The following is a 21,123-nucleotide window of genomic DNA, read 5'->3' as shown; positions in this document are numbered from 1 at the left end:
CTTTGTAAAGCAGGTTACTGTGCAGCTAACATAACATTCCCAATTTAAAAAAAACAATATTTATACAAAGGATAAAAGTTCCACAGCCTGCCTAGGCAGCCTTCTGCATTCCATTTATCTTCTACAGACTGGAATATTTGTCCAATGTTCAACCTAAGCAAGTCTTTCTATAGTTTAAATGATTAAAATCACTATTTCTTGCCCTTTTCTTAATAAATGTTTATTTTTATTCATGATTTTGTAGACAGCTATATGTTACCACAAAGTTATATCTTTGATTTAAAGAAAACCCCATTTATTTAAAATATTTACACTGGTGTAACAATTTGAAGTCATGGAATTGGGCCCTGACACCTGAAATTGGTTGCATTGGATTCTAACCCCACCCCCCTCCCTTTCTGCTCATTTTAGGTATTTCTGCTAAATTAAATTATCAAAAATTATTAATGCAAACATTCAAGATGATACTAGCAAAGGAAATGGGCTTACACTGTACCACAAAAAGAGAAAAAAAGTTTATATAGAGAAGCCTCCCATTGTGGCACAATACCAAAAAATATCAACCAAATTTGTTAATAGTCATAGTAGGAATCAGCAACTTTTTAATTGGAATATAGCCCTTTTCAGTTGTTACACTTGACCAAGTGTATTGGATAAACAAGCTACATGTGATCCTCCTATACGCTCAGTAAAACATAATGACTGAAAAGGTCTTATATTTCATACAGTTATCTGACAGGAAAAGCAAAGCTACAACATCAACTATACTTATCGCTCAATTCACCTAAACATGCGAGATCAGATATCACTAAGAGCAGCCTTCAGATCTTGGACTCTTACTGTTTCAGGCAAATGCTCCCACAACGTAGTTGTGCAAAGGGTGACAATTTATTGCAACTTTTCCTCTTCTCATTCTCACAGGTGATTCTTTCCTGGGAGGTCAAAAAGGCAAGGCTTATATTTAACCACATCCTGAAGAACAGATCTCCTTTGGCCATGCTTAAGAATAAATTACCAGACCTCCTGCAGAGGCACCTTCAAGGAGATCTGCAAATGCCAAAATATCTCCTCTTATAAACTTTGGTAAACTCTTTAAGAGATGTGGTAAGAGGCAACAATTTGTCACAAATCACCACCATGCTGGCTGATGCTGTGATAATTCATTCTAATGGGTATGTATGTATAGAACAAATGATCTGAGTATGTAAGTGTAGGAAGAAGCTCTGAGACTATTGCCTATATTCTCCCTGTCTTCAGTTTAACAATACTAGTTTGTATTAACATTTCTGAAGAGAAAAGAAAAGCTACAAGCACCTGGGCAACACTTTTTAAAAAATCATGTATGCAAATATAAAGAAAGAGAAATGCAAAGAGCTTCCAGAAATATAGGGAAGCTTTTATTTAAGCTTAGAAACAGGAGATTTTAATTCCCTGATCGGCATCCTTAGAAAAACAAGATTGGTAAAAGTTTCACTGAATGATCTCAAGTTAATTAAAAAATACCTTTCCCCATCCGGAGACTGACCTTTTGCCACATCTTGATGAAGAAGAGTTCCCTGGAGAAATTGAAGGACACGTTGGTATCATAAGCATCATCCCCAAGGTTGGAGATAGAGATGTTAAGTGAAATGTTCTTCACTGCTCCCAAAGCCAGATACGAGGCTTTATCATCCACACTGCGAACAGAAGCAAAAACATTAAAACTTCGCTACCACTTATCCTTAATGAACAGCAGAGAAACATGACAGCATATTGTCGAAATTTGAGCCAAAACTATAACTTTCCTATTACAAGGAGGGGGGGAAAGATGTACCCGGCTCCCTTCCTAATCTGTCACTATGTGGCTAGGCCAAAAATATTACTTAAGAACAGCTTGCAAACAAGAAATCCCACTGTATCAACATTCACCACTTGCTGGAGTTCTCTGTCATGGAAATGAATTAAGAAAAAAATGGTATAACCACATAAGCACTGCCCCGAGTTCTGTGGATAAAGAGTGGGATACACGTCTCGTAAATAAAATAGATACTCATGGGAACTGTACTCTCCTATCTACACTTCTACACTCACAAATTCATTTGACTGGTTCAGTTACACCAATACCACAAATATCTGCGATTATCCATCTCCATCACAAAAACTGAATATGACATGTTGCAGATAATTGCAATAAATAGCAGGTTTCTAGAATATCATATTGGAAGCAGTGAATGTGAATGCTGATATGCTAATAAGTCAACTGCAGATAACTTAATTCATGACTTGTAAAATATGGATTCCTGAGTGCACTGTATTGCTCTCAGATGTCTATTTGTGCTCCTGTAACCTCAAAGTTGGCTACAAAAAGCTACTCTAAATGACAACTCAGAAACTTCAATTCATACATAAGATGGCCATTTGCTTGTTGACTAGAATAAGCCAGTATGACCATATTGCTATTTCTTGAAAGGTCTCCATTGCTTGCCTATTTGTTTACGGCCTCAGTTCAAGTTGTTGGATTTAAACATAAAAGCAGTACATGGCTTGGGATCTATGTACTTCCTTATATGAACCGATATAATTATGGATATGAACCTCTTAGTGGAAGCTGTGGAAGCTAGTTCCATTTACAACTGCTGAGGGCCTGCCTGCCAATACCTCCTCAGATGAGGAAGAGATGGCGGAAGATGGCCCCAGCCATTGGCTGCTGCAAAAGACCCATCAGACAAGATGGAGACTCTGTCAGGTCCGACTGAAATCACAATGCCACGCCCTCAGCCCTGCAGCCTGCGATCCAAAGCTGAAGTAGAGGTCCTGCAGCCAGCAACCAGGGGCTCCAAAGCTCCATGAAATGCTGGAGAACACGGCCTGGAGAGAGGCTCAGAAGTGGCACCATAGTGTATGCTTGGCAGCCCAGCACTAGGCAGCCTCTGCCTGTGAGCTGGAGTCATTGCAGGAGCAGGGTTGACAGCCCTGTAGGATGCTCAGCCATTGATATCAACATATCAACATTCAAAGGGCCACAATGTGTAAGTAAAGCACCTATCTCTGGATGACTCAGCAAGTTGAGGAGTTGCACCTGGGCTTGAATGACTCCTGATTTGCAAGGAAGATTTTTGAATAGAATCTACACTGATAGAATCTGCCCTTCTAGCCTTAACGGGATTGATACATCCTTTCATGCTCTGCTAGAATGCAGATTTTTTTGAGATGAGAGATTACTATATTATACCTTTATTCAGGGGTTGTTTTGTAGAAAAAAAGGTGGTGAAGCTCATCCATGCAGCTGCACCTACTATTTAATGGACAAGGTGGGAAGGAGAAGGTGGGAAGGAGAAGGTGAACTGTAAGAAAGGTTCAGGAGCTGTGCTCCTGTGAGCTCCCGCTGAATCTGAGGCCTGTCTTTATTCAACCAACCATCCCCCCACACTCTGGAAACCCTGGCTCTTTTGTTCAGTGATAAGGCTTGTAAGATCACTCTAGCAATCGCAAAATTTGTCTCAATCTTTTTAACCCTTGTATTAAAGAAAATAAGAAATAAGTGTCTTCTGCTGCTCAAGGTTTGCGAATCAATGACCTTCTAAGGGTACAAAAGGACAAGGACAAAGACTGACTCTAATAAAAGCAGCCAGAAAAGGGAAAGGCAGCATGGAAGCAACTGGTCCACAATCTTTGTGTGCTGTGTTTTAGATTTCCATGTGCTTCAGCCTTCTGGACCCTGCCTTGACTTGTGCACTTTGGATTTGTCCTTCTGGTTTGATGACTGGCCTTTTGAATAGCTATGTTTTGCCCCCCCCCCCCGACTGTTTTTGGCTTCTCCATATCAACATTCAAAGGGCCACAATGTGTAAGTAAAGCAGAGCAAAAGTGGACTAGAAGGAGCAGAAATGTCGTAGGTGGGGGTCAATTAAGCTCCCTTCATTGATTTTCCATTCCAAATTCCCTTTCCAAAGATTTTATTACATGGGTATTCAGGTCCTACGTTGTTCCCCTAGAGACGCAGACCACCTGGAATGGTTTGAATCCCATTTTATCAATAGGAATTAATTTAGACAAAACCTGGTAGCTTTAAAAAAAGGCATTTAAATAGTGCATTACCAATGAAACCATTTATTAATCTCCCATGAGGCGGCAATTGTTTGAATTTTTCACCCAGGCAACCGTAAACAACAACTATAGATCAGCATCTGCAGCTGCCTGTTATCTTATACAGCAAAACTGTACCAGAATTAGCGGTAAAGTTTACTGTATCCAAAATAAAGTGCATATCCCACCAGTGAGGAAACAAAGTCTGACTCCTCGGAAAGCACAAACGGCTGTCTGAATGGAAGGAACCAGCATCAAAATCCGTAGCCTTGGGGGGCACTTCACTGAAAAGCTCATTGGTCTGAAGCTGACATAGGATTTCACATCCTCATCAGGACAGCAACAGGAGACCAAGCATAGGCCTCCCTTTAAAGAGAGCAGTTTCCTGAGTCATTAAACCTCAGGACATCTGGAATGAATCAGGTACACTTTCAGCAAGAAACGGATTAAGAAAAAGAATCTCTTTATTGGCAAGGGAATTCCCAAGCCCTGTTCGCTGCTCTATGGCATGATGTCATTGCGTATGGATTGCCTACGGTGATGTATGAACTGCACTGCCAATGTGGTACCAACCATCTTTCTTCAGCATCTGCAGTACATTAAGCGGGCTGCGTTGCCGCAGTCAAAATGTGTCAGACTACATAGTTCATGAAATAATCCGACCCCTGCTGCTGCTTTTTAGGCATACTCATCAGGACTGTGCTTTCATTTCATTAAATGACAAGCATTTGTAGCGACCAGTGTATTTTCTATCAGTCTTAGAGGCTGGATTCACATGACCTTTCTGGCCCTCGTTTTTTTTTAAAAAAATATATGCTGCTTGCGCTGCATGTATCTGAATTGGTCTTTGGAATGGTTGGTCTTAAGCAGGAAACAGGCTTTGAAAAGTGGCATGGAAAATAAACACAGGAATTAAAATACTTTGGCGGAGTTCACATAATGTTGGCCATCGAGTACCTTAGTTATTTGCTGAACAAATTAGTTATTTGTTGTTTTTTCAAACATAAGCATTCTTTTAAAAAAAACCACAAGAAAGTTAATTTACATTTTTAAACAAGAATAACAGAAACATTTAGACCCAGGAAGGGTTGCTGCATCCCAGTCCTGATTGCCACTGGAAGTGAGAGGCACTAGCAGAACAGCAACTATGACAAAGTATAGTTTTCTCTCTCTATTTCTGCAGAAATATTTTAAATCTGGTGATATAAGGGGATTCCTTAGTGTGAATTCCAGTTCTTACTGAATTAAGAAGGGCATTCTAGACCAGGGCTGTCAAACTCCGTGGGCCACACCTGGCCCACCCAAGGTTTCAATCAGGCCCACAGGGTTTCAATCAGGCCCCAATTTTCTCCCCCACCCCACCCCCGCTCTCCTATCCTCACCCTTTGAAGGTTCAAGACTGCCTAGGACATTCACAGCTTGTCTTTGCTGGCTTCTGGGCTTGCAAAGCTGCCAGGAAAACACAGAATAGATTTTCCATTAGAGTCTCAGCACCCAGAGACATTAATGGACAATCCGTGATTTCCTTGCAGTTTTGTGCTGCAATGTATTTCAATGGAGTGGAGTTAAGGCAGCGTTTATGGCCAGCTGAAGCTCCTTGCAAATAAAGGGTTGGTGCTTTGAGACCGCTGTCTCTGCTGAATGAACTGGTGCTTAGTGACTACTCTAACCTGGGAACCCACAGCCAAAGGGGAATATTACACTGCAGAGCCATTGCCAATCTGAGTAGACCTTGGGGAGGAGGGAGGAGAAGCTTGCAATGCCCAATTCTTTCATGTTTCCCCAAGCTCAGGTGATTTTATATTTTTAGTTTATATTTTTGGTCTCTGCTATGATCCTTGTGCTTTTTCTTCATGTATTATTTTTAAAATTGCATTTCCAAATCCCACTATTCTTCCACCTTTCCATTTTAAATAAAACATCACAAGAGTTTTAAGCATGCTTGTATTTTAAGTTAAAAATAATATATTTGATTGTGTTAATCTGTATCCTTTATAAAAATTTTATCTCCACTACCTGGCATTACATCTTATGACATGCATGGCTCGGCCCTACAAAGTACCATTCATGTCAAATTCAGCCCTCATAACAAATGAGTTCAACACCCCTAGCTCTTTAGTTTCACCTCTCCCTATGAGCCATGAAGTAAGATCAAATTCCAAAATGGCCAAGGAGATGAGGATTTCTCTGCCCCACCTCTGAATAAGATTAGAACGGGCAGAAAAGGTCACATGATGTGTAAATTTGTGACAAAAATCAGGGAGAAGAACTGTTGTTGAGAAACATCCTGTGCAAGCTAAATTTCATCTCAGCTGTGTTTTTTCCTCCTTCCTGTCTGCAGGTATAAGGGCAAGGAATCAGCAGAAATGTGAGTTCCTGGGTATGAGCTGAAGGGCAAGAACCAAAAGGTCTTGATCCTTTGACTTCAAACTACAATCTGTGCCTTCAAATGAGCCAGTGGTTGAGTCCAGGGGCTAGCCCAAGAATGGAACACAGTTGATGGTTTTCTTTGTTTATTGGCTCATTTATATCATATAGATTTTTCTATTGCTGTAAGATGCTTTGGTTCCCTTTGGGGAGAAAAGCAGGATATAAATAAGCAAACAAACTCTGAACTTGGCAGTGACTAACTGCAGCTGAACAAAGTGAAGATTTTAGCAGAAGGAAAGCAAAAAAGGACTTGAACAACAGGATATCCCTGCAGCTCTCTGCTAAGTTCCCATCACCACGTCCAATGTGGCAGAAGCATAAGACTGTTCTGGTGAGGAAAGCGCCCTTCTCCCTTCAACAGAAAAGCATACAGGGCAGCTAACAATACAGCCACTGGCAATTTAGCACAATAAATACTAACAATCAGTGTTCCCTCTAAGATGAGCTAGTGTGACCTAGCTCACCATTTTTTAGCCTCCAGATCTTATATTTTTGTCTTAACTCAGGAAAATAATCCTTGAGTAAATAAATTGATGCTATAACTCACAACTTGAATGCCAGTAGCTCATGAAGTAGAATAATTCCTCACAAGACTCCACAGCTTAGAGCAGGGGTATCAAAAATGCTACCCCAGGGGTTAAATCAGGCCCCCAAGCAACTGGCTGTCATCTGCTTCCTTCTCCCTTTCTCTTGCTTCTTTCTGCATCACAGCTTGCTTTACCAGGCTTGCTCAGTTGCACAGAAGCTCTCCACTGGCTGAGGCTCCTCCCTTGAGGAAGAAGGAGAGGAGGAAGAGCTTGCTTTGCCAGGCTCTCTCCATCACACAGCAGAGCTACTGAGCCAAGCCTCTCTTCCTTCTGAGGCTCCTCCCACTACTGGTCCCCTGGGGAAAGAAGGAAATAGCCAGAGCTTCCTTTGTCCAGTTCCCTGGATTCTATGGGAGAAATACAAAGAAAGCACCTTTAAGATCCACAAATGCTAATGTTTTAAGCATGTTTCATTTTATTTTATTAAAAAATTGTGTTTGTCTGTGTCCTTTATAAAGTTTATATCTGTGCTACCTGACATTACATTTTATGACACACATGGCCCGGCCCAACAAGGTCTCATTTATGTCCAATCCATCCCTCATAACAAATGAGATCCAAATAGACAGCCGTGTTGGTCTGAAGTAGTAAAATAAAATAGGAGTCGATTGGACCTTTAAGACCAACTTAGTTTTATTCAGAACATAAGCTTTCATGGGCATGCACACTTCTTCAGATGAGGAATGAGGTACGGTAAGCAGAGCTACATATAGGGTTTGTAGAATCTTTTGGGATCAAGTGCCGTGTTCTACTGAAGAAAGTTTTCCTTCCAGAGCTACATATAGCTGGTGGGGTTTAGAATGCCAAGTGGTACAAAGTTAAAAACCAATAGCAGAATAGTAAAATTAATGAATTAAAGAACCTTTGATCTGGATTGCCTTAGCTTGGGAAACCATAAAACAGTAACATGTCAGAATGTGAGCATGCCTGTTAATTATTCTATTGCTAATAAACCTGGGTCAAAAAGAAGGCATTTCTTTCCCAGAAGTTTTTCCTGTCCAGCTGATTTACCTTTTAACATGTAACATAAATATATACATCATTCTAGTTTGCCATTAGGAAAAAATATTAAAATATAGTGGAAGATGGGTTTAGTATATGTAATGAGATAAACAGGCAATATCCCTTGTTTGAACAAACACCTCCCCAGGACTAAACAGAGATGTTGTTTTGGTTTTTTATCTCATAACATATGCTAAATCCACTTTCACCAAGTATAGCAATATATCCACAGTATTCCAATGTATTTCTCTTTTAGGATAGTGTATCAGAATAATGCTTTTGTATTGGCATACTCAAATAAGGGATATTGGCTGTTTATCTCATTACATATACTAAACCCATCTTCCACTAAGGCAACCCAGATCAAAGGTTTTCTGAATTTGTTAATTTTACTATTCTGCTATTGGTTTTTAACTTTGTACCACTTGGCATTCCAAACCCCACCAGCTATATGTAACTCTGCTTACTGTACCTCATTCCTCGTCTGAAGAAGTGTGCATGCACACAAAAGCTTGCATTCTGAATAAAACTAAGTTGGTCTTAAAGGTCCAATCAACTCCTATTTTGTTCAACAAATGAGATCAATACCCCTAGCTTAGAGGAAGTATTGCTAAGAATGCCATTCTAAGCAAAGTTACACCCTTCTAAGTCCACTGAAGTCAACAAATTAGAAGGGGTTTAATTCTGCTTAGGATCGAGCTGCCAATCATGGAAAAGCAATCATCATCATCTACATTAAACAATATGAAACTATACCTCTCCCTATCAAAAATCTACAATGTTAATACAGAATCAGCTTCAAGAGTTCCCTGTGTATTTAAGAAAATCAGCAGCTCTAAAAACTCAAAACCAGAAGAGAAAAGAAAAACCCTGTAAAGTAAAAGCCTGACATACAAACGGCTCACTTGGGGAAGAGAGGGAAATGAGGTTAACCCCTTTCAAAGGCCCCCGGAAGAAAACTCATGATAAGAAACAATAAGAAGAGAGACTTGCAGATTCAGAATTGTGAACTGTGTGTAGGCAGCTTAATTTCTACAAACTAGATATAACAAATGAATGGTAAGTTCCCCCCCCCCGCCCCCTTCAAGTCAGTGTGAGCATTTCCCCTTATTGCATGGAAGTTCTTTTGACAAGACTTAGGTTAGGTCTGAGTCACATCTTCATCCTCCATCATTTCTGAGTAATGTAAAAAAAACCACCCTTAAAAATCCTGTCATCTACAGTGCTTTTCATGCCTGTTTTGCAGTCACTCTTTCCTTATTCTATTGCTTTTAACAAGATCTCTCTCTCACTACATGATCCTGGCCAGAGACCACATGGTGAATGTGGCCATATCACAGACCCACAAAATCATCTACAGATGACATCAATAAAGGCAAGCAAGGTCACAGCATTCTCACTTTGAAGCCCTGGTCCAGAGATAATCATTCCAGAAAGCATGTTGGAACATGCGCTATTGACAATCATCAGAATGCTCATTCCAATATGCATATAACTGAGAACAATACAGGGCAGATCCACAGACAGTGGCTGTTTTCACACGGAGATGGGAAAAGCTGCCCCATTGTACAAGCAGCAGTGTGTGGGACTGAGGAGCATGGGGACAGCATTCACATACCCCATGCCTTTTGCTGCCAGGCACTGCCCCTTACTGCCTGTCACATTAGTGCAGAAGCACTGACCTAATGACAATATTGCCAAATCTCCACCTGTACCTTGGCAACCCCCCTCCCACCAAAAGCTGAGCTTTGGTTGAATTCTTTTAAAAACACCCTGTTAAAGGGCTAAAAGTGGCATAATGCTAGAGCTGAGCATCACCATTTTGAAGGCTGCACTAAGCTCCCCCCACCCCCGACTGGCTTCAGTCAGGACTTTCATATGGAAGCTCTGCTAGTAGCCCCACAGGCTGTGGTACAAATGATCATAGTGGCATGCGGGGCATACTGTGTGCCATCCAGAGAAAAATCCCTGTGTGGAAGCAGCCAACATCAGCAGTAGGATGCACACTGGGGTCAATCTTCTCTGTTTTGGTTTGCAACACCCTGGCAGTTTCCGTACTACAGCATGGCAAAACAGGGGTGAGCAGATTGCTCACCAAGGAATAAGAACACATGCCCTCTGCCCATACCATACACTTACCCATCCTTTCCTGTGTGGCCATGAAAAATGGCTGGTATGGGGTGTTAGTTTTCAAGCAACACTTTATCTTCCTTCTTTGGCTCAGTTCTAATATGGAGTTCACCTATCTTAAGAAACAAGTCACAATTCACTACTGCTAGTGATCTATAATGTGACAGGCTGGATCCAGACTAGTTTCCTGCTAACAAAAAGCACTTCCCATCAGAGGAGCAGAATTTTCTTGTCTCCCATTACATTGATCCTAGGGAAGAGGGGATCCTCAAGAACGGCATTAAGGGCAAGTTGGGGGTCTGCAGAGGAAGAAAATGGGTGGAAATTACTCCTTCACTTCTGTTACTGAAAAATGTAATGTTGATGTAACCCATTATTTCAGGGATGTCAAAAATGCAGGGGTCAAATCCAACCCCCAAGCAACTTCCTTCTTCTGCTTCCTTTTCCAGGGCAGCTACTGCAGCTGCACAATAGCTTGCTTTCCCCCCAGCTCCCTTAGTGGCTCTTTTCCTGCTGCCTCCCTCTCATGCACAGAGGCACAGAGAGAGCTCCATGACAACTTCTTGTTTTGTGTGAGACAGAAAGATGGGCCTCTCTCTCTCGCTCTCCCACCTCTTTTGGGTAGGAAGGGAGGGGAGGGGAAGGGGAGAGAGAGAGAACGAGAACACAAAGTTAGAGTCCCATGGCAACTTCAAGACCAGCAATGTTTTATTTCAGGCATAAGTTTTTGTGCGTAAGCACACTTCTTTGGAGGAAAGATGGGGGAAATGATGGATTCTTCCGACAATAGGGAATTATTTTGGTTTATTCTGAAAAGATTGGATTTCTCTGTTCCTATCCAGGTTTCTTTTCTTTCAAAAAGACCCTGCTTAGGAATTAGAACACTTGGATTGATCCTTCTGTCTTGGAGAGTGGAGTGATTTCAGATGCCAAATGATAATAGCACACATTAATAACAAGACAGGAAAACTAGCTTTCATTTCAGTCTATGAGGATACATTGTCTTGATCTTCATTATCAACTGCAGTTCAGCAGACTCTCTTTTTAATCTCCCATTGAAATTCCTTTATAAGAGAACTGCTATTCTTAGATCAGTGGCTTCTAATGTCAGACTTATGTCCATTTATTCTTTGCATCTTCCTGGACTGAATCCTTCTGGATGGAATTGAGACCTAGATTTCTTGTCTCATTAACACTGATGGTATCTCCAAGCCTAATACCCCTCTTCATATCACACCTAATCAATGAACCCTGCTATTGCCATTCAACATCTGAAATAATCTTTATAAAATTTACATGTCTGGTACCTTGTGTTACATTTTTTGGACACATGGCCCAGTCCAACCAAGTAAAATTTACATCAGATCCTCCTAAACAAATGAGTTTGACACCGCTGCATTATTTGATAAAACTCTAGTATCAGATAAGTTCTAGCCAACTTTATCAGGGGCTGATTGAAAAGACCATGTTAATCTCTTAGGCTTGTATCATGTAGAGAATCATCTGGCTTTTGTTTAGGTCAATGGAGTTTTGCCAGTGGAAATTTTTCCAATGTATTCACTGCGCTGCATCCTTCATTACTGCCACTTAGTAGCATGGTCTGAGCTTCCTTGCTGAGCGAATACAGTAGCTGTTCACGTAAGCAGATTTATTGCTACATAACAATTGTCTCAACAGGTCCTGTAAACGAACCCCAGTCCATTATTCTGAATGCCTCTCTTGCTACTCAGAAAACAGGACTAAATTGTCTCTCTCAGTTATGTGCCAATGAGAAAAGCATAACGCCTTGGGTTGTGGTTGCCTCTATACTGATTTAAAAAATTATATGCAGCCATACATTGCAAACAGTTTTCCCTCCCCTCTGATTCTGCTTTTGACCGGCTAACTGCTTACCCAAAGCCTAGAAACAAATGCACAAAACAACAAAAAAGGATTATACCAACTAACTCAAAAATATTTGCACAGCATGATTTCTGGGGGAGGGGTGGCCTTTGGTTCATGATGTTTATAGTTGATGTCTGTGATGGATAGCACCGTGAGTTTGTAATTCTCTAGTAGGCAGATGTTTCAAAAAGATGCATAATGAAATAGACTGAAGTAAAATAGAGATATATTGCTAGTATCAAACAGCCCCATGAAATATATTCCAGCCCTCTGAATAACACAATTTTTCACCATGTCCCTTAACATACTTTAGCAATATGTCAAATAAAAATATTGACAGATTTGATACTTTTACTTTTTGAGGGAAAATTTGCAGCAATGGAAATCATCTTTATTGTAATGTACAAAACAGTTTAGGGGCTGCTTTTGAAAACCATATGGAAACTTCAGCTGGTCCAAAATGCATTAGCTGGGTTGCTGTCAAGGATATGCATATCATAGCACCCCTGTACTGAAAGATTTGTCCAGGCTGTCTGTCAAAGTGCTGGTTCTTACCAGTAAGGCCCTAAATGGCTTGGGGCCAGGGACATTGATGGACCACTTCATCCTGTACTGTCCAGCCAACCATTTAAGATCCTCCTAAGAAGTCCTGCTCTCTGTGACCCACCTGTATAGGTGAAGTGGTGGTGACCAAGGACAGGGCTTTCTCAGTGGTGGTGCCTGCCACTTTGGGCTAGCCTACCACATGCCATGGTGTCAAGTCAAAACATTAATTTTTATCCTGGCTTTTAATGATGTAGTTTGATCTTCCAAAAGCTCACTTATAGCTTGATAACAGCTTCATGAGTATCATTTTAGGCCATTTAAATGTTTGGTGCTCTTTTTTTTTGTATTTGTTGGTGTGTGCCTGTGTGTGTGTCTGTATGTCTGCACCCAGAAGTCACAGCAACCTCTGGTGACTGACCCCTACTGGGGGCCTGGAAGATATTCAGACAGGTGGCTGAATAAAGCCTGCCCCTGTACTCCCAACTGCTGGTATTTCAAGGAGGTCTCCCATCCAAGTACTTGCCACAGTCAGCTCTGCAAAGCTTCCGAGATCTGACGAGATAGAGCTTGCCTGGGCTATCCAGATTTAATATAGTGTTTAATGCTATTTTTAATGCTCTGGGTGGATTTTCAATTGTTAATTTTTATGATGGTCTATCACTTTATTTTGTGAGATGCCTCAAGCAGGTCTCTGGAAAGAAGTAATATGCATTTTCTAAGTAAATAAACAATGCATTTCATATGCATCACCTGTGATACCTTGCAACAACCTTGTAAGGTGGGTCAGTATTATTATTCTCACATTGCAGGTGGGGGTATGGTTGAACCTCAAACAGTGAAGCTTGATTAAGAATACCTAATGAGTTCTTCAAAGAGCTGACACAAGGGACATCCTGGTTGTAACTCAGCTTCACAGGTACTATTCAACAGCTCCCTTTGAAAATAAAACCTTCAGTAAAGCAAGATAGCAATTAAAATGCCCAAGAACATGACATAGATCTTCCACAATTGACCTCACTGAAATATGACTATAACAGGACTGGAGGTTTGCAAAGGAACAAACCACAGCATCCCTTCAGATGTCCACATGAAATAATGAAAGGGTAGCAGACAGCAAGTTGTATACCAGTCAAATATAAATGACAGTCTTGGAATATACACTCATAAAGTTTACAGTTGGTTGCCATAAAGAATCAGCTGCACAGTAGCAAAGGGATTTATGTCAAAAATAAACTATACCCAAGTCAGACATTTTTAGCCAAGAAATGCGTGAGTACAGGAGAAAAGTTCTCAAACAGGTTTTTTTTTTTTGTTTCAACTTGCCAGGTGACCTTTAAAGAATTCCCACTTCAGATCTCACTGAAGATGTCCATATGCAAGGATACTAAAACTAAGCTTATGCAGATGCTTAGAGAGAGATCTACTATGTCAGATTTATATTACCCAAAGCCAAACACAACCGTGCATTTATGGTGTTCTGGCTTTCGTCACACTTGTTCAGCCTGTGCTGTGTCAGCTGAGCCTGGGTTTTTCAATCCTCAATAAAAGGAAGAACAACCCTGCAAGGGCTTAAACTTCTACTTGGTTTGCTTAACATCACTGGGACAGTGTACCCATGATGAACACACCAGGTCTTGAAGTAACTTGGCCAGGGCATAGTTGCCATCTGTTCCAATATCCATCTAGAAGCACAATGCTTCTAGAAGATGGGTTTGGAAGGACCTAGCCTAGACAGAGGAGGCAGTCTGGTATGGAAGCCACATGGTAAACATCCATGTATACATATGAAAAGGGATATCTGTTTCCAGATCAACAATCACTGCTAAGATTCTTTAACAAGAGTTAACAATGTCTTTCTGGCATTAGTTTTCATGATCCAAAGATACATAAAGCAGTACATTCCACTGGCAGAGAGATTTATACCCAAAACTACAAACAGCAGAAATGAGGGAGGGGAAAGAGTTACATACACAGAGCAAACTGAAGGTCCAGTTCTTTGGAGTAGGATGTGTAATATTGCATTGCAGAACACAGAGGAAAATGGGATCTAGTCTCCCACAGAGTGTGGACCATGCCCAGTTCTTGGTGAACTGGTAGGAGGAATCCGAATGACATGCATAAGGGGGGGGGGATGACTTCTTGTAGCAAGCTAACCACCATTCTGGTGCCTGTCAAGTCCATGTCCGATAGTATAAAATCTGCAAATAAATTTCAACTCCACAACTTCTTACTCAGCTGTTCCTTTGAAACTCTTCTGCTTGAGCAAATCAATACTTTAAGTTGCTTTTGGGACATCCAAGGAAATTTAAATACTCTCAGTACCAATTTTTACTGTCTTATTTTTGTCCATTTATTCTCCCATGTAAAAACTGCCTAGTCTGGCCAATGGAAATGGCAGAGGAACATTGCTGGCACATGACAGCATATGTCACATTAGAGAACATGCAAGTGAATTGTCCTTTTATGGTAACACTGATAATGCTGGGTCCTGTGTCAATGCCACTTCAGTAGTAATGAGAACAGAGTTAGCATCAGGGTTTGTTGCAAGTGTTAGTCCTTGGGTTTCTACTTTCATTGTTGCTAATGAGCAGATGCTTCAGGTTGGGGGCTGTCAGTAAGAACCAACCAGGGGTGGAATTCTAGCAGGAGCTCCTTGGCATATTAGGCCACACACCCCTGATGTAGCCAATCCTCCAAGAGCTTACAAAAAAGAACCTTGTAAGCTCTTGGAGGATTGGTTACATCAGGGGTCTGTGGCCTAATGTGCAAAGGAGCTCCTGCTAGAATTCTACCCCTGAACCAACCTACCTGCCACCTGCAAGGAATACAACAGAAGGATCATCTCCTATGAGAGGCTGCAAATCCTGAGGTTTCAGTGGTGGGCTAAACCAGGGGGGGTTCTCTTCTTTTCCCTTTTGGCAAGTCCTGTAGATGACTTCTTCATATCTGTTGTAGTCATGGGAACCCGATTCTTTACTATTTCAGATGAGTACTGTAGTTTTTGGAATATTTGGTGTAAATCTTACTGGTATTTATTCCTGTTCAAAGGATGGGTGGCACTGGAAATAATGTCCACTATAGGACTTTTCAATGTACAAAAGTACTTTACCTAGGCCAATTTCAGCCAGTGCAACATAAATTGATCATGTCTAAGTCAAATATCTATGACAGAGGCTATTTCTGTAGAACCTTTATGGAAATATATGCAGCTGCCATGACTAGCACACTATGTTTTCTTGAGCTGAAAAAAAACACCACAAAGACATTCTAGCTGCCATTCCAAGTCCTAAGAGAGGCAACTGGAACAGCATTACTCCATGAATGGTAGGAAGATAGATAGAAGGCACACCATGTAGAGGTGATTCAGGATACCACAGACAGTTAAGATCTGGGAGAACCAGGTTCAGTTCCCTGCTCTGTCATGGAAGCTTGCTAGCTGACCTTGGGCCAGGCATGTACTCTCTGCTTAACCTACATCCAGATAAAATCAAAGAGAGGAGAACATTTTAAGTTGCTTTGGGTCCCCGTTAGAAAGAAAACTGGGAGCCAGCATGGTGTAGTGGTTAAGAGTGGAAGACTCTGATCTAAATAACCAGGTTTGCTTCCTCACTCCTCTTCCACATGAAGTCTGTTGGGTGACTTTTGACCAGTCACAGTTCTCTCAGAACCCCACATATCTTACAAGGTGTCTAAGGGAGAGGAAGGGAAGGACACTATAAGCTGCTTAGAGACTCTTTAGCGTAGAGAAAAGCAGGGTTTAAAAACCTACTCTTCTTCTTTTTCTAAATTAAATAACTAGAAATACCTTCTAAAATACCAGGCAGGAGGAAAAGAAATGCAGGAGAAGGCACTAGAGGCAAGAAAGGTTGTGATATTGTCAAGAACGGGTACAGCCGAGAATTGCAATGCTAAGCATGATGGGAATATGCTTAGCTGTCTGAATGATGGATACTGAGTTAAGGTTGGTTGAAAAGTCCCTAAATTCCCTATGTTTTTTTAAAAAAAATGTTTTCACTTTAATTGATAATGCTTGTTACAACTATGGATGCTTAGAACATTTCCCAACCCTGTACCCTCAGCATGCACAGGGATCATCCTTGTCAGACATACCTAGCTAAACTACATAGATTTATGATGCACCAAATGTAACTGGCCAGATGGAAAATGAAGGAAATGTTTGTTCAGTCCAATGCACACGTTCAGCACTGCAAGACATTCACTCAAACCCCAGGATGATGCTCCCACTGCAACTGACATTACCCTCCTGATTAACTGCTGTGATTTTTCCAGGAAACAAATAGTTTTCTACATGCTTCACAAATGCAGTTTCCACCTCATTAGCAACAGGTTATGACTAGATCTGAGCTGCACTACACTCCCCCACAACTGCTTCCTTTGAAGTCCTGAAGTCAACGATGTTATATATCATATGAAGTTTGTTAACTACACTGCATTCACAATCCCTCTGGCTGCACTTATTATTTCAAAGAGCAATAAAAGAACTGAATACATTCCCCCTCTCTCTTGTCAACTATGCCACTGTTTAGGACGACTCTTAAAAAGCGTAGCTTAATTTCAGTGTTCAAGTATCTGAAGTGAGGCTCCTTAAATCATGACCCTGTGCCTGACAGATGGCATTGGTGCTTCTGGCTTTGTTTGCCAACATTCTGCAAGAGCTGAGTTACATTTGAAGCACCAAAACTGGAGTGAAGCTTGAAGAACTGGGCTTTTTTGCCTCCCACTTCCTGCTGTGGCCACTGAACCTCCAAACTTCTGCTGCTGTCGAGGGTCAAGACTCAGAGGCAGAGCATCTGCTTGGCACACAGAAGGTCACAGGTTCAACCCTAGTATCCTCAGTATAAAAGGACCAGGTAGTAAGTGATGTGAAAGACCGCTGCCTGAGGTCATGGAGAGTTGCTGTCAGTCTGAGTAGGAAATACTGATCTGAGTGGATCAGTGTTCTGGTTCAGAATAAGGCAGCTTTATGTGTTAAAAAGGGACCCTCCAGAACACTGAGGGCAAAAATTGCCCCTTCCCTAATCTGCCAACAAAAGCACCATTCTGCTGGTGCAACAGTACCTTGGGATCCAAGCCTACATTCAGCATTGAGACTGGTATCTCCATGAATGTGTGGGTGTTTCATGTGGGTGTTAATCTGTAGTAACTGAACAAAACTCAAACCCAGTAGGACTCAAAGACCCACACATATATGTTTTCATGAGACAAGCTCACTTTGGAATGTATCTTATAGATGGACTCGCAAAAGCTTATACGATGGGAAATTCTTTAAGGTCCTACTAGACTGGTATCTCCATAGCAATCCTCCCACCAACCCTGGCCATGTGACTTAGTGTATTTTACCATGTGATTCAAGGCCTATATGCCATGAATCCTCCCCTGCCCTCCTGTGCATGAAACCCCAGCAAAGCCTGAACACTGCCCAGCAACGCCTTATTTTCCTTTTATCCCAGCTGTGATAAAAAATGTGGAAGGAAACATGTTCAAATTTGGAGGCCTTTCAGGAAGCCTCCCAACCCTGTAGTTTTAATGTAGGAAAATATGGTGTTCTTTCAAATAAGAAGACAAATCAGTATGAATGGTCCAAAATACCACCAAGGCCGAGAATTGTCCTTCTACACTAGTTGGGTTTGGATAATAAATCATCAGAACAGAGAATATTTGAAATGCTTACTGGGTTATGGAGGAGAGCATGAAAAGAAAATTTCACTTGCAACCATTACTTGGAAAGGAAACAGGAAATGTGATATGATCTGAGTAATTAAGCTTCAAATTGAAGGTCATTATTTTCCTCACCACCACTACTTTTTTAAGCTGCCAAGAGACAAAATGCCAGCGTACCAAGCAAGAAGTATGATGTAAAGCACCAACTCCTGGTTTTTGTTCAGAGAACATTTAACTGCATTGTACAGGCTTGATTTCTCTTCTGAAACAATATTTCACCCTATGACAAGATTGCTGGACTTGGACCATGGACAATTTGGTTCAAATTTTTACTGTGCCATAAAACTCATTGGCTGACCTTGGGCAAGTCATTCAGCAAAGCCAGCCTCTAGGAACTGTCAGGATGATAAAACAGGATTAACACCATAAATACTGCCCTGAAATCTATAAAGGAAAGGTTTGTTATTCCTTACATTTAGACTTGGTTCCTTAGCAAAGATTGATTTCCAGAACAGGTTACGTAAATTAAAACCCAACTCACAGAGACAGCAGAAGTTAGGAATATATGGATATGTCTCTATGGTAGTCTCATCTTGTCCTCAGCAACTGATGGAAAAGCTTGGGTTCTAGGTTCTTTCCTCTAGAAGGAAAAGTGAAGAAGGAGCTGCAGAAGGATTCAGGAAGTTCATCAGAAGCAGCACTTCCACCAGTGCTTTTGATTGTGTGGATTTTGATTCAAGGGACAGATTTTTAAAAATGAGAAGTAAATATACTGGAGGCCTTCTTATCTCCATGGAATTTCCCACTTTTCCTGCCTAGACTCTAGGATATTGTTGGAAAATCTTCAGGATGTCCCAGATAGCAACCTTCAGTGTATTTTGAGTTGTTTCCCATTTTTCACAATCAAGTGCATATGCAATATTGCTGGTCAAACTCCAACTTCCATTCATATTTCTTTACCTAGTCTTGGTGCATGAGCACACTGTAAATTGAGAAAAGTACATGCGCACAGAATACACTGGAAAGTGCCAAAGGCTCAAAATGCCATTGTTATGTTTATTTATGCTGCATCTTAAGGTTTGGCCATGTGACCTAACTTCAGGCATGCATAGACTTGGACCTTGCCTAGAATTTCTAAGGGCACAAGAAGGGTAGTCACCACCGCCACCACCACCACCACCACCACAGATCTGATTTCCCTCCACCAAGCTAGAGCTCAGATTTCCAAAGATCATCCTCACCATAAGAAGCAACAAATTGAATGTGATTCTAAGAAACAATTTAAGTAGCTCAATTAAATCCACAATTCAGAATTCAGCATTTTAATACAAATTACCTATGAATGGTATGAATGGGAAGTAAATCTGGGTCAGTGAATGGCAGAATCTGAAATCATTTCCATTGACCATGAAAGCTTTCCAATTTCTATTGGCTAAGCCAAATATAGGGTAAGGGGGGGAGGAATCTGGCAAGTAACTTACATTCATTTTAATGTCAAGTGTAGAGAAAGTTTAGGTAGCAGAAATATACAGAGAAGAAAGGCTGCCTTTGAAGTCTAGTTATTTATGTCTAGTTATTTATGAAGAGGTCTCTTCCAGCCAAGGATCACCCCATCCACAGTCCCCCGTCTTTATGAACCGAGATCCAGTTTATTTGCAAGCACCATTCCAGACCCCCCCACACACACACGGAATGCAGCAGCCATATGATAAGGCCAAGCGCTCTGTTTTTTCTATTAACATCCCGTGTCAAGCTGATCCATTCCCCATGGCACCACTTGAGAGCACTGGGACATTCATGCAGCCTGTTGCACAGGATTTTTTCTCCAGCTGTGCAGCCTGAAGTCACCTGCTCATTCAGCTTGAGGGGCAACACCTGTCCCCTTTTCTCTTCTGACTGCTTATTTTTAATAACCAAGAGGGTCTCTTTTTTGTCTGCGTGCTGTATCCTTTTTCACATACTAAGCACCACACAGGCATTTTTTCCCCTTGGTGCTTCAAGGTCAGTTTTTATTATTACAATATTCTGAGGCCAGGACACGATTGCACTTTCCCAGATGACTGCAAGCGGCATGCGGCTAGTTGCCCTGTTATTCCAACAGCATGTGCAAGCATGTTCTGCCAGCACGGTACCTGGCTAGAGCAGCTGCAAAACTAATGCAAGTATCAGTGGCTGCACTCAACCCATTAATACACAAACTGGACAAATAAGACTAAAGCATTCAAAAGTATTTTTTGAGACAGGAGGCCATCATTTTGCCTGAGCACAAAAAATAATTAAAAGCTACAACGTTGTCTTCTGACTTTTCTGTGTGTGTTTATATTTACGCAGGTGTCTGCATTGCAACATTTGTCGACACAGCTGCCGTCAGCAGTCAGAAAGTAAAAGCTTAGCAAGATTCAGTCCATGTGGTTAAAACAGAATTGCCATGGTCATGTTTAAATAGGCCCAGACAGTGATTTGGCTCCTAGTAATCTGGCTCAACTACTGAGGCAGCCAAGGGCAACTTCAGGTCTTCTTTCCAATTGTCCCAAGGAACATGGCAATCCATAACAGAGAACAAGATGCTGGATACCAGGCACAGTTCAAATGATGTGTAGGATTGCTAAGAGGCCTTGAGAAAAATGGCTGTCCCTTTAATAGAGGCTTAATGTACAGAAGTGGGCAAGTGAAACATTTCACGCATGGTGCAAAGCACCACCTGGTAAATAATTTCCCATCAAATCTTTATTAAAGGGACAGAGCCCTCCCCCACCTCCTCCAGGCAGCTGGCTGACCTAGTTGGCTGAGACAAAAG

At 41.3% G+C, this 21,123-nt stretch overlaps 1 protein-coding gene across 1 annotated transcript in view; it reads right to left on the bottom strand.

The window, feature by feature from the left end:
* Positions 1 to 21,123, bottom strand: part of ITGA9 (integrin subunit alpha 9) — a 297,444-nt gene that overhangs the window by 101,622 nt on the left and 174,699 nt on the right. Inside the window, exon 18 of the mRNA XM_060247617.1 lies at positions 1,526 to 1,676. Within this exon, the coding sequence (XP_060103600.1) occupies positions 1,526 to 1,676 (151 nt within the window). The remainder of the gene's footprint in view (positions 1 to 1,525; positions 1,677 to 21,123) is intronic.

The sequence above is a fragment of the Heteronotia binoei genome, chromosome 10 (genome assembly GCF_032191835.1).
Source record: "Heteronotia binoei isolate CCM8104 ecotype False Entrance Well chromosome 10, APGP_CSIRO_Hbin_v1, whole genome shotgun sequence".
NCBI classification, from domain to species: domain Eukaryota; kingdom Metazoa; phylum Chordata; class Lepidosauria; order Squamata; family Gekkonidae; genus Heteronotia; species Heteronotia binoei.
Note: the sequence above shows the minus strand (reverse complement) of the source record. Positions and strands in the feature narration are given on the sequence as shown.